This window comes from Bombus fervidus, chromosome 9, assembly GCF_041682495.2.
Source record: "Bombus fervidus isolate BK054 chromosome 9, iyBomFerv1, whole genome shotgun sequence".
In the NCBI taxonomy this organism is placed as follows: Eukaryota; Metazoa; Arthropoda; class Insecta; order Hymenoptera; family Apidae; genus Bombus; species Bombus fervidus.
The window spans coordinates 3,048,080-3,062,872 of NC_091525.1; the positions used below are offsets into that span (position 1 = coordinate 3,048,080).

A 14,793-nucleotide genomic window follows, 5' to 3' on the forward strand; every position below is an offset into this window, starting at 1 on the left:
AAAGTCAAGCCAATGGTTCTACATCGAAGGGTGCCGGCAACATTGGCTTCACCGAAGAATGGCGGGGTGTAGCGGGAATTGAACGTGATCCAAAAGCGCTTATAAATGAATAACATCCATAAAGGATAAGATATCGAAGGATTATACCCATTATTATATATCTGCGACGGAATGCTTTTTTCTCTGCGTGTTACTGATATCCATATTTCTTTACAACTATGAGGGTTATCGATTATAAATATGTTTCAAATGTCAATGGTTTTATCGTGTAAGTACGTTCGCTGAATGTAACCTGAACGCAGTGACACATATGTGTATATATATGTAGGTATAGTTAGTTGCCTGGTAAATAAATGCAAACATAACACGTGCAAAATGAAAGATAAACTAAGAACTTAAATGTAAAAATTGTCAATTCATGATACGAGATTTTTTACAAAATGCATTTTATATGTAAAATATCTCTATTTAGATTCTACTTCTTTAATTATGTTCATAGATATATGAATTCGTATAGATATTCGCAGTTTATTCATTTTGTATAAGATATTAATACCAAAAACCGTGGAACATCTTGTATGTTGTAACACTTTTACTATTTGTAACGTTATTTTCGCGTTATTATTGGACAAGAATTACAAAAAGAAACACGTGTATTTAATTCCGTTATAACTTCATTAAATAACTCAAAGAATGTAAAATTTAGTTTAAAAATTTTCTAAAATGAAAAATTACGCAATTAAATAAATTTTAAATAATTAAGAGACATTTTACCCAAATAAGAATATACGCACGTATGTCTATACTAACAATTGTGCATGCTTATTCGTCTGTGTCTGAAATAGTTCGTGAATCTATCTTCATGGAGAGAATATCAATAATATCGACATTTGGTAAGAGTGAATCGTCTCGTCTCAGCGTTTCAAAGTCGATAGTCTCAGCCATTGAGCATTCTTAGCGCAAACGACACATATACGCATTAACTAAACACAAGCATGCAAACACTGACCAAGTACAGGATCTCGCTTGTGATACAAGATACAACCGACATTGTGCGAGTTTTGTGTTTCACGTTCTGAAATACTAACCTCGAAGAAGAGAGCGAAATAATTGAATGACCGGAGGAACAAAAATGCATTGGACTCACAATTAGATGCAAAGAACGTTGTCATCGATATTGTTATGATCCAAGGGAAGTTATCGATCAAACAGGAATCGTCAAATTTCATGGAAGAAGGATGAAAGAAATCTGTAACAAAGGATAAAATACAATTTTTTCCTAAAGACGAAGAGTGTTAATTATTTGGATAGTTTGAAATAACGAAAGATTGATCTCTATTAAATATAAGCCTTTAATGATGACATTCAATTCAAGAGAATGAAAAGTTTAAACTCGTCGAATTTTCGATCTGATTCTGTGTTTTAATTTTTAATAATTAATATAAAATTCATGGAATATAATTATATATTAAGCGAAGTACAAAATTTGAATTCCGTCTATAACCTCAACGTAATTCTTGTCTGTTTATCCAGTTACCGCGCTATAAGGTGGCCGTCAACTAAACTATCGCGTACACTGTCACGGATGCACAATTATAGGCAGAATGTACTACAATGTACAATTATAGGCACTGTAGTGGTACCGTTGGACAATCTTTTATAGATATATATCTTGGAAACTAAACCAAACTGCGATTACATGTATAGGAAACGTATAAATACGTTTGCCTTTATTAAAATAAATCAAATGTTACCAAATCTCCATGAAAAGCTTTCAGATTCATCGTCAATCATCGTGACGTCCTTCTGGGTTTTGCGGCGTCACTCTAGCGCTCTTATACTTCGAAGTTCCCCTCGCAATCAAACAATAATCTGCACAGAAGAAGACCAAAATATTGAAATAAATGTATAAAAAGAACAAAAATGAAACAATGAAAACAATGAAATTACGTCTTGGAAGCTCATTCATTATACAAGAACTGCCGAAAGATATAATGACCAAAAAGACGATAAACGTAATAGTAACAATAACAATCGACAGTAACGTGGGTTTAAGCAGCGAAAGTATAATTATAAAACTACGTACATACATACTTACATACTATGTAGGAGTGAAAGGGATACCTGTCGTGGAATACTATAAAAATATAACGAATCGCTTTGAATTTCGGCTGGTGAGTAGTGGGGGGTTCGCCGGTAAGTCGACTACAAATATGTTACGACCGTTCGCGGAGAGACGCGGTCGCGAGAAAAACGCGTCAGCGAGAGGCGTAAATTCTCGCTACGATTCGTATAACCGACGCCGCGAAATAGTCGTTCCCCTTGTTTCGATTAAGATAACAGGGGTGTTTGAATGAAATTAACACTGTGTTAACAGGTTAACATAGCATGTATTCTTAACAATAAATTAAATTATAATAGAAGCGTCACAAATTGTTTCGTGATAGATACAGTTAATGTTTTACAGAGATTCGATTCGATTTTTTATGTATGCGGTGTGAATTTTGTAATGAGACTGTTCAGATACGACCGTGCAGTTACAGTTGTCAAATGAGACTCATCGGTTACAGATTTCGAATGCGACTGATCGGTTAGAATGTTCGATTGAGACTGACTTCCTTAGACCGAATCTTTATCTTTCGGGGAGACGACCCCCCATATGCTCGGATCACGTCACCGCTCGCGCCGATGATCACACAGGCCGACTTCTTTGTTGGAAATAACGGTCCGAAATCGACGGTTCCAGAACTCGCTGCCTGGTGACAAGTATGCGCTCGTCGATACAATGTATATTTTTCGTCGGGCAGATAAGAGAATATATCTGCGACGCTAGAGGACCGCGAACGACGGTTGGAAATATGATCTCTACTGAGCCTCGTGGCGTAACAAATAGAAGTCGTCAAATTTCTAGAAATGTTTTTCTATGTTTTCAGTAGTGAATCTATCATATTCCAAATAAAGAAGTATATAATATGTTAGATTTAAACACGGAGATATGCGTAGTAAGTAAACACGCGTAATAAATAAACATGCGAAAACATACATAATATGGCCTTATAACCTGGCCTTATAAAAATTTAGTATAATTTAATTTGATTAAATAAATACTAATAAAGGAAAGCATAAAGATGATAATTTTTAGCCAAAAATGAAATAGATAACATTTTGGGTCAAAATATTGCAATTATATCTGTTTAGTCGACCATTCGCGGAGAGACGCGATCGCGAGAAAGCACATCAACGGGAGTCGTAAATTCCCGTTACGATTAGATAATCGACGCCACGAATTGATCGATCCCCTTATTTCTATTAGGATAATAAGGGTGATTCAATTGAGTTTACACTGATTTAACACGTATAAAATAATGTTTATTCCAACAACTTTGTAAAAGAGAATAGTTACGCTGATGCGTAGGTACAAGTAAGTGATTGATTTAAAGGTAGACACCCGTTGCAGATATGTGTTGATTATTCTAACGATGAAGAATAAAAGAGGTTTAGTGACGATGCTGTATCGGAGGAAAGCTAGTGATGGGTGTGTCTAGCGCATGGGACCATCGGATTTGTTGATGACAATTTTGGTTAGGAAAGTGAGGGTAGTAGACATTGCTTGTGATTGGATAATAAGAAGGTTGGTGGACTAGGAAGAGTCTTAGCCGCCCTCGATAGAAAGTTGCTGGTGGGAAGCATCGTACATGAGAAATACTAACTTCCCGTGTCTTCTCGTAGTAAACAATAAACTTTAGAAAACGCTTTAGTAAAAAGATCTTTGTTCTGTCTGAAGGACTTTAGCTAGAAAATTCCTGAGATTTATAGTCGGTCCTTAAGACTATTGAGGGTACGCAATAAGGATGTGTAGATATCTGGATGCCATCTTGTCCGCGGTGAGTGGCCTGGTTTAGGTAGAGAGTCGGCCGACGTAACAATATCTCATTATATTTTGGCTATTGCTTAGAAAATCAAGTGATAGGAAAGGAAAAGAAAGTAAAGAAGATAAGAAAGAGATATTAGCGGTATAAAAGAGAATATAATGGCAGGCAAGGAGTGAAAAGGAGAAAAGTCAAGAAGAGTAAACGTAACAAGAAAAAGGAAAAGAGTCGAAATGAGGAAAGAAACGAGAGAAAAGTGAAAAGAAAGAATAGCAAAGATTATGTAAGAAGAGGATAGTAAACTATACATACTTTATCCGTAAGCATAACATACAATGCATTAACTCGCAACACAGTTTAATATATTTATGTAAGTATAACTATTCAAATTTCTATCATAATTGTACTGACATCGATAAGCTCGCATGTGATATGAATATGGTAAGAGTGTCAGTCAGATGATCTCCAAAACGAAAAAGCATTGAATGTCAGACCTTATCATCTTGTACTTACAATTAGTCAATGATATACAGAACATCTTGTATGTGCTTTCATAAATGTATAATATTGTAATATACTGCATATTGTTACTGCAAATAAACCAATTCCAATTAATTTCTTACGATTTGTTTTATACAAATACAACAGTGTACATATTATTATTGCTTGTAATTTATTTAATTATATCTCAGTTATACTAATATATCTTTTTCTTTTAAATTGTTTAAGTATTATGTTTTGAGTGTATATTTTTATAAATAACTTTATGCAAAATGTGTTTGTACCTATTCATTTGGTCATCAATTTATCTTTTGAATAAATATATCGCAACGTAACGTATATTCATTAATTAACATAGAAAGAGTACGTTACAGGTTATATAGAATTACAAACATCTTTTCGAAAATTATGTCCATTAAATAGTGATTATTTGTACGTATTTTTTTAAATATCCTCCTTTTTACTTACATAATTATTAATTATCATAATCTTCTTCACCATACATACACATAGATGAACAAACAAACTTGGTTTTAAGAACGTTTATTGTTTTGTTAATGTTTTAAAATTTATTAATAGTTTAGTAACATTTGTTTCCTTTGGAATACTGGTAACATAGCAGCTGTTGGCTACACTGTTCACTGAAACAGCGAAACTTCACTTAATACGCGACGTACACAGAAATCTCGTTTTATGGTGTCATCGATTCGTATTAAACATGTAACAGCAAGAAAGGTAAGATATGCTTTCAACATTAAATATTACTTTTTTTTTTAAACAAACACGATAAATATCTAAATTTTTTTGTAGGAGAAGAAAATCTCTCTATTCTAGCCGTATTCGGTAAAAGTAAATTGTCCCCAGGGGTGGGGTCTCCTGTCACTTAAAACCAAAGAAGTGAAAAGAGGTGAACGAGTTATGTTGACTTTGTAAAAAATAATATAATACAATCATGGCACGACCTATTGTACCTAGTCAACAAAAGTTAGCTGAGAAGCTAACTATTTTAAATGACAGAGGTATTGGGATGTTAACTCGCATTTATAACATAAAAAAGGCATGCGGTGATGCCAAATCAAAGCCTGGTTTTCTTTCGGATAAAAGTTTAGAATCTTCTATCAAGACGATTGTGAGAAAGTTTCCTAATATTGATGTTAAGAGTTTGCAAACTATTACGAATCTTCGCAATGAGATTATTAAATCTTTATCTCTATATTATTATACCTTTGTTGATTTGCTTGATTTCAAAGACAATGTTTGTGAGCTTTTAACTACAATGGATGCTTGTGGTGTTCATATGGACATAACAATAAATTTTGAGTTAACAAAAGGTTATTTGGATCTTGTTGTTACATATGTCAGTTTAATGATTCTTTTATCACAAGTAGAAGATCGCAAAGCGGTATTAGGTTTATTTAACGCAGCTCATGAAATGGTACACAGTCAATCTGATCCTAGCTTTCCTCGCTTGGGTCAAATGATTATGGATTATGATGCTCCATTAAAAAAACTTTCAGAAGAATTTGTTCCTCATTCTAAATTATTAAAGACTGCTCTCACCTCATTGTGGCCTATTTATCCTGAGAGAAATTTATCTGCGGATACATGGAGAGCAGATCAAAAGCTCAGCCTTGTTGGAAGTCCTGGACAAATACTTAAAGCAGCAGCAACAGACACTATGTCTTGTGAAACCTTGAGCTTAGATAGAATAGAAAGATGGGTTATTTTAGGTTTCACATTGTGTCATTCGTTTTTAAATCAGGAACAGCCCGGTAAATTATGGACCACGGCTTTAGAATCTGGTTGGGTGTTAGCCTTGTTCAGAGATGAAGTTATTTATATACATCAATACATACAAACATTTTTCGAAAGTATAAAAGGATATAGTAAACGGGTATCGGAAGTGAAAGAATGTTATAGTCAAGCGGTGCAAAAGGCTGGTTATAGACACAGGGAAAGAAGAAAATTCTTAAGGACAGCACTGAAAGAGCTGGGTTTAATCTTAACTGATCAACCTGGTCTCTTAGGACCAAAAGCGCTCTTAGTTTTGATGGGACTCTCTCATGCGAGAGATGAAATTTTATGGCTTTTGCGACATGGCGTTAATCCTCCGACACAAGGAAAAGGTAAAGGAAGAGGAGGTGAGGATCTAGTGGATCGTCAATTGCCAGAATTACTGTTTCACTGCGAAGAATTAAGAGCATTAGTGAAGAAATATTCCCAAGTACTTCAAAGGTATTACGTGCAATTTTTGTCTGGATTTGATGCACCTGCTTTAGATCAAATGATACAAAACCTTCCAGTTTGTCCAGAAGATGAAGGAGCGATTCTTAGTGATATGTGTTCAAAGATAGCTAGTCTAACAGTCAAACAAGTGGAAGATAATGAACTGTTTGATTTTCGTGCATTCCGATTGGATTGGTTCAGATTGCAAGCATATATGTCTATCGCAAAATGCAACATGAATTTAGCTGATAATAGAGAGTTAGCATCTTTTATGGATACTGTAGTATTTCATACGAAGATGGTGGATAATTTGGATGAAATGCTAGTTGAAACATCCGATTTATCTATCTTCTGTTTCTACAGCAAAGTATTTGAAGATCAATTTCACATGTGTTTAGAATTTCCTGCTCAAAATAGATATATCGTTGCATTTCCTTTAATATGTAGTCATTTTCAAAGTTGTACGCACGAACTGTGTCCAGAAGAGCGTCATCATATCCGAGAACGAAGTTTATCCGTCGTTAATATGTTTTTAGACGAAATGGCCAAAGAAGCTAAAAATATTATTACGACTATCTGTGATGAGCAGTGTAACATGAGTGATAAATTATTGCCAAAACACTGTGCATTATTAATCTCTCAGGTTGTAAATCGAAAGAAAAAAGATAAAAATAAGAAGAATATGTATGAAATTCATAAACCGGGTATAGAGAGTTACAGAAAAACCAGAGAAGAACTTACCACAATGGATAAACTTCACATGGCATTAACAGAGTTATGCTATGCTATTAATTATTGCCCTACTATCAATGTATGGGAATATACATTCGCACCAAGAGAATACTTGCATCAACATTTAGAATCAAGATTTGCCAGAGCACTTGTTGGTATGGTCATGTACAATTCAGATACTAGTGAAATAGCTAAACCATCAGAATTATTTGTGAGTGTTAGATCTTACATGAATGTTCTTCAGACTGTTGAAAACTATGTGCATATAGATATTACACGTGTATTCAATAACGCACTTCTTCAACAAACTCAAGAATTAGATAGTCATGGTGATAAAACTATCGCTGCTTTATACACGCAATGGTATTCTGATGTTTTATTAAGGCGAGTTAGCGCCGGAAATATTTGTTATTCCAGCAATCAAAGAGCATTTGTTAGTTTATCCGTAGAGGGAGCAATTCCTTTTAACGCAGAGGAATTTTCTGATATCAATGAATTGAGAGCACTAGCTGAACTAATTGGACCATATGGTATGAAGATGTTGAATGAAAATTTGATGTGGCATATAGCAAGTCAAGTGCAACAGCTAAAGAAATTAGTTGCTGGCAATAAAGATGTTCTTATTGCTTTGCGAACAAATTTTGATAAACCAGAAGTAATGAAAGAACAATTTAAAAGGTTGCAGCAGGTAGATAATGTGCTGCAACGAGTAACAATTATAGGTGTAATTCTAAGTTTCAGACAATTAGCCCAATCCGCATTGGTCGATGTCTTGGAAGAACGTATACCGTTTCTTTTAAGTTCGATTCTAGATTTCCGACATCATTTACCATCTGGTGATCCCATGCGTGTTGTTTCCGAAATGACTTCAGCCGCTGGTTTAACTTGCAAAGTTGATCCAACATTAACAGCAGCATTAAGAAGCCAAAAATCCGAAGTAGATGAAGATGAACATTTGCTCGTATGTCTGTTAATGGTTTTCGTCGCCGTTTCTATTCCGAAATTAGCTCGAAATGAGAATTCCTTTTATCGGGCATCCCTAGAGGGTCATTCTAACAACATACATTGCATGGCAACTGCAATAAATAATATTTTTGGTGCATTATTTACCATCTGTGGACAAAATGACATAGAAGATCGAATGAAGGAATTCCTTGCGTTGGCATCATCCAGTTTACTCAGACTAGGCCAAGAAGCAGACAAAGAGGCGATTAAAAATAGGGAATCCGTGTACCTTTTGTTGGACCAGATAGTTCAAGAATCACCATTTTTAACGATGGATCTGTTAGAAAGCTGCTTCCCATATGCACTAATACGTAACGCATATCATGATGTATACAAGCTCGAACATTCGCAGCCATAAAGTCATCGATGAAGAATGTGTTTTCAGCTTGCCACTCAGGGTCATTTTTTTACGTCCATTACATTAAACATGGAATCAAAAGCATTTTCATTGATTCCGTTTAAAAACGGAAAGAAGAAGCGACGACGAACGTGGCAAAATATTCTATTTATAAAAAATATAATTAGTAATATTTTGTTTATACTGCTTTAAATCGAATCGAATTCTCCAGATATATCGAATTCGATAAGTTTGTTTGGAAATGTATTTAAAATGTCGAAAAAGACAAGTTTGCATTAATTTATTTAAAACAATGCATTTCGTATAGGGCAATACCATCACTTTCATATTTGATACCTGGCTTAGAATATTCGCTGACAAACAATACTACATCTTTTCAGTATTCTATTATACGTCATCTGTATGTAAGGAATGTTTTGTATTACAGGTGAATTATAAAAATGCTATCTGTCTATGAATCGAAATATACACGTATCGTAAAATAGACACATTAGAGACGTTCAATCTACATTTTCTAATGTACAATATTGTAACTTTTACAATAGTTTATAAAATAAATAAAAGTATCTACAAATTGTATTTATATGTATGTTATGAAACCCTTTTGTTTTTATGTGGTTATTTTATAATAGGGAATAGCTAGAAAATAAAATTGAATATTTTTAAAATATTGTAAATTATACTACATTAATTTATAGAACTTGAAGTATTAATGAAATTACTTAGTCTTACAAATTAAAGATGTATATTTAATTATCTTTTTTTTCTCTCTAATATTATTCTTTTCATTTGTCAAACAAAATTTCCGATTTTCTTAATAATTTTTTAATCGGTAAACATCGTCGCTCGCACATGCAATTTACGTTGAAAATTTAGATTTCTTAAATCATGGTATCATTGTCGATTATATTAATAAATAATAGATAAATGATAAGTAATAATATGTTAATGAATATGACAGTGACGGAGGATATGGTAGAAAGTACAATTATATAAATGTAAAATGTATGCTTTATTTAGTTCTTTACAATGTTCTTGTTTTTCTTTTTTTTTTTTATAATCACATTAACATAACACAAAAGATTCACAATCAGATTCCTTTTATTTATAGTATTCTTTAAAACACTCGCCACGTTCTAGACATTGGGAAAAAGAGAGAGTGGTGGTCTGAAGCAACGTTCAGGCGATTGGTCAGTATCATGCTTAATAAAACTTACATCAAAGTATCAATTCAAAACACAGAGCTTAAAACTGTTTGTATGAATTAAAAATGAAATAAAACACTACGGCACATAAAACATAAAGGCAACTTGGTGATTTTGTGATATCCAAGTAATACTTTCTACAGGTAGAACGTATGAACTCTTGGTGAAACGAAACAACATATGTATGTATGTATGTATGTATGTACTATTTTAGCTAAAATCATATCGGAACGGACATGAAAAATTTAACGTAGATGAAATTAATCTCGGATGCACGATGTTGATAGGTCACCACATTTTTGGATCGATAGAAAAAATATAATCTTCGATTTCTTTTTGTTTCTTCCTTACTAACATTATGTACAAGTGATAAAGTAGTGTGCATTGCGTCACGATGACACACGTCTGGATTAAGATAGGTACTTTAAAGATACTGTTTTTTGCAGACATTCAAATTTTCTTTTAATCGAAGAATTTGTTCGTGCCCCACAGAAATTGTTTATCACATAATGTGCCGCGAGATGCGGCAATTACCGAATAATGATAATTAATAATAATAATAATAATGATAATAATAATGATAATAATAGTAATAATAATAATAATAATAATAGTAATAGTAATGATAGAACGCGATCTTAATCCAGACAGCGCAGAAACGATTGAGCTTAAGCATATGTAGTAGAGACTCCTCGGAGACAAATGATGAATGAAAACATACTTTTGCTTTTTAATCGCTATAATTCTCTCAATACGGGCAAGCAACGTTTTTGTCAACTAGATACTAGAATACTTGGTCCCATTCTACGCTCGTCTTAGGCTTCTCTTTTCGAAACAATGCCATTATTTCTCTTCCTTTTTCTTTTATTTTGATCTTGTATTCAGTCATTTGAATCATTTTTATGGCAGTGAAATGGAAGCAAGAATAATCATGAACGGTATTGAAACATCAATGGATTCACCTACGGATGAGTAGACGAATATGTTCTCTACGCATCGTGATTGCTGATTAAACGGCAGTCGATACCTGACTTTTAGGGAAATCTCATAACGTCATATCAAAAACAATAAATTATTGTTCCTTGTATTATCATAATATATGATAATTATATAAATACATACGATAAAAATGATGTTAACGTCACGTTAATTTTAATACATTTTCCCAAGTAGATTTATAGCGCGTTACCGCTTATACTTTGAAAAGTCGTTCGACCTTCTTTGCTACGCGTTACTACGAATGGCAGTAAGTTGTACTCATGGATTGCCATGAAACACTTGGAAATAACATAATTAACTTTTATGTTACGATCGGACGAGCGATTACAAATGGGACCAAATGGAATCCTGTTGCATCTATATGCAAGAAACTTCAAAACTGCTTAAATAACCTATCTCAAACGATCCGGTCCGGTCCACGTTGGATCGTCGTTAAAAAAGTCATTACCTTAAAAACCTAAGGGCTCGATTACACGCACATACAGGCATTCGTTCGTCATCCTTAAATTTCCGTCCCGATTACAAAATACAGGATAATATTTCGCTATAATACAGATTTGATATAAAAACAAGTATTTTTTTGTATTCGCTTTACCATTTGTTATGGTTATATAATTATCGTTTATGTATATATAATATCAATATATGTACACAGTTTAACACTCTCTCTTTTATTCTTTCACGCCCATTCTCTTCCCATACCTTTTCTTCGCTCTTTTGTTCTTTCCCACTTTCGCACGTATCTCGCATCAGCTTTCGTATGATCCACTTTTTTTATAATCACATTGCGACTATTGTACATTTCCACACGATCCGCAAACTCGTATTTCCTGCGATTTGGCGAACACCTCCTTGTTTTATCTCTTCATCCCTGTTAATCTTCCTTCTGTCTCGCACGACTCTATGTTTAAAATTGTTAAGTTTCTGGATCATCGTCTAAACGAAATCTATGTCTTTGTAGCGTATAAACTATCTGTCGTAACGTTGAACGGTATCTAATGACATTTTTCATCACATGTAGAACGAGAAGAAATAGGAAACACATTTCCTTATGAAAATATTGCTAAGCCTAACGATGTTCGATCAAAACCATTGGACAAAAGAAGAACGCTAGGTTACGATATTAATAAATCGTTATTATATCGCTATTGATAGTGATAGTAAATATCTGAACATTCGATGATTATTGCCTCGAATAGAAACACATGGAACAAATTGGACAAAATTTGCGCAAGAAGGTTCGACGAGGGACGAGTAAAAAAATTCAGTCAATCACGTATAACATTTTGGCGTTTCGAGAAAGGAAGTGTATATATCGCGTACAATTTAGTACGATTCGCCGTTGGACACGTGCGAATTTTGTTTGTGTGGCATACGAGTATGCAGCAGTGCACAAATGTGCCCATGTATATTAAAACACGTTTATATTTCAAAAGGAGGGCTCGTCTTTGGTCCGCTATGCGCGTCACTGAAGCGCGTTTACGGTACAGCCCTCTATAATTGTAAGTTAAAAACCATATTTAAATACAACTTATAACATTCGCCATAGCGCAGATAAATTATCATTTGCAATAGATAACTAATTAATAATAGTAATAGCCATAATAGTAATAATAATAATAATGATAATAATAATAATAATAATAATTAATAGTAATAATATCGTTAATAATCAGCATAATTATAATAGAACCGATATTATTCGATATCATTTTCAGCAGAATAATCGTTAATGAAATATAACTATAAAAATTCGTTTGTTGATACTTTTCTCCCATGTTCATAGTCTCTCGTAACTTTGCTCGTTTCAATTGGCTAATAAAAATTAGTATAAGAATATTACATATCATTAATTATTATACTACAATGGTAGAGATCAAGTGAATGACCTGCAATAGTTTGGTAATGGTAAACGCGCTCTTTCGCTGCGGAAAGCGATGATATAATCACAAAGACTTTTAGATTTAAATAAAATAATATATCCTTATAGGCTATAACTTATGTATAAATGCATTAAAAAAGAAATCATATTTAAACATTTTGGCATTGCTTATTAATTATCTTTACCTATATTTGTATAAAAAATACTAATAATTAAAAGCTTAACTTTGAATAAACAACATGCATTTGGAAGAACATTGAAATAAAAAAAAAGTCTGTCTTTTAAAATCGTACTATAATAGAATAATGTACATAATAATCGCGTATAAGAGTTAAAAGGCACAAGGTACGTTCAATGGGAGCTTTTCAAAAATTACGGTTATCATCCTAACACTTATTCCAAATATATATTGTCGTCTCCGTTATCCCTTTGAACTTCCCTTCTTCTTCTAACCAACAGTCTCCACGTATGTATAAAAGTATGCTTTCCGGAGCGAAAAACACGCAAAAATTCGATTTCATCAAGAAATCGAGGCATAAACGCTACTATGCAATCTTGGCCATAAATGTTTTTATATCGAACGACAAAAATACGTTGCGTTCAATATTACTCAATATTGCTGTGCGAATCCAGCGTTGTCCACAGAAATAAATTTCCACAACTTCGATCGGTACATTGATATCAAAGAATTTCGCGGACAAAGAGATTTATCGAGAGCCTTGTAATTTTGATCGAGACGCGAAAAATATTTAATGGCAACACGGAGGAATCAGCAGGAAACATTTAAAAGACGAATTACAGAGAATCGCATAATATTAGTCTTTTAACGATTTCTCAGTTTACGATCTATCACGTCCAACGGCATCGTTCGTTTTGTTTTCGCAACGTCGATGTCCTCGTACGTTTGCCGATAAAAATCAGCTCGACAAAAGCTTAATGTCAAACGAGAAGTCTCAATATATCACCACCATTGATTATATAATACACTTGTTCAATTTACAATTTCCGAACCAGTTCCCTTGCGCGAGTTACTTGAATCGAAATAAAAACGTAGATCGGCGGTCGTCGGAACTTTCAAATGCTTTCAATCGCGCTCTGTATTCTTCCATTGATTCCGTCGATCTCGATTACGAGAGATATCGTATGCTGGGTGAATCGGCTCGTTTCACAGTTTGGCATTAAACAAGAGAACAATTTACGGTGCAACGTCCACACCGTTTCTCGTCTGTGATAGTTCTCTAAGGTCGTCACACCTTGTTGTGATGCCTCATCTCGTAGGCTGAGGCCCGCCCCCCTCCCCCGGAGCCCGAATAGGCGCCGGCGTACAGTTCTGGATGATTGGACCGGCCGTAGTTGGGTGCTGCGCTGCTACTGGGTGGCGCACTAGCTGTGGGAACCGAGCGATAGCCTGCTTAAAGTTTACAAAAGTATTCGATCGTGAAAAGAAATATCGAAGCCAACTAAACAACGAATGTACCGAGATAATAAGTTAGTCATTATTGCTACAACCACTTGGCCCGTTGGAAAAATAATAAAATTTATCATGCATTTAATTTTTTCAATTACCAGCAAGATAATACTTCTAGCAAGATCCACTAATCATACAAAAGCCATATTTCGCAAAAATACTATCGAAATTAATACGAATGATGCGTAAGCGGAGTAGATACTGATACTAAATTTTACTTTGATATTAATAATCGAATGAAAGTTCTACTCGATGGCTTTCGTCGAATGGTTATGAAAAAGAGACTACCAGGAGCAAATACAAGAATTCACAGTGATATCGTGATATCGAAAATGATTCGTTCATCGTAGAACATCGTAGCACCTATCATGATTATTTTCCTATCATGATTCTATTCGTGAATTTGCTCCTACCAAGGGTATAAAGTATAGGCCCCAGCTCACCTCTGTAGGTCATAGAACGATAGTATCAGGTAGTGATGCGCGTCAATCAATGCGAGGAAGATGCAAACAGGAAAAAACATTGATGTAGTTGCAGATCACACAGGG

At 34.1% G+C, this 14,793-nt stretch overlaps 2 protein-coding genes across 4 annotated transcripts in view; one reads left to right on the plus strand and one right to left on the minus strand.

Annotated features, from left to right (window-relative positions):
• The first annotated feature begins 5,006 nt into the window (after positions 1–5,006).
• On the plus strand, positions 5,007–9,270 carry Hem (Nck associated protein 1 Hem). The gene is made up of 2 exons (XM_072011203.1): positions 5,007–5,105; positions 5,181–9,270. Exon 2 carries the CDS (start codon positions 5,323–5,325, stop codon positions 8,689–8,691), a length of 3,369 nt encoding a protein of 1,122 aa, XP_071867304.1. The 5' UTR covers positions 5,007–5,105; positions 5,181–5,322; the 3' UTR covers positions 8,692–9,270.
• Positions 9,271–9,729: 459 nt separating this feature from the next.
• The window catches only part of Kuz (zinc-dependent metalloprotease kuz), a 94,789-nt gene continuing 89,725 nt past the window's right edge, over positions 9,730–14,793 (minus strand). The window contains exon 15 of one of the 3 annotated variants that reach the window (XM_072011206.1): positions 9,730–14,164. In XM_072011206.1, the coding sequence (XP_071867307.1) occupies positions 14,025–14,164 (140 nt within the window). In that variant the 3' untranslated portion in view covers positions 9,730–14,024. Of the gene's footprint in view, positions 14,189–14,793 lie in introns of all 3 variants that reach the window. The other 2 variants (XM_072011205.1, XM_072011204.1) reach the window with 2 other exon arrangements.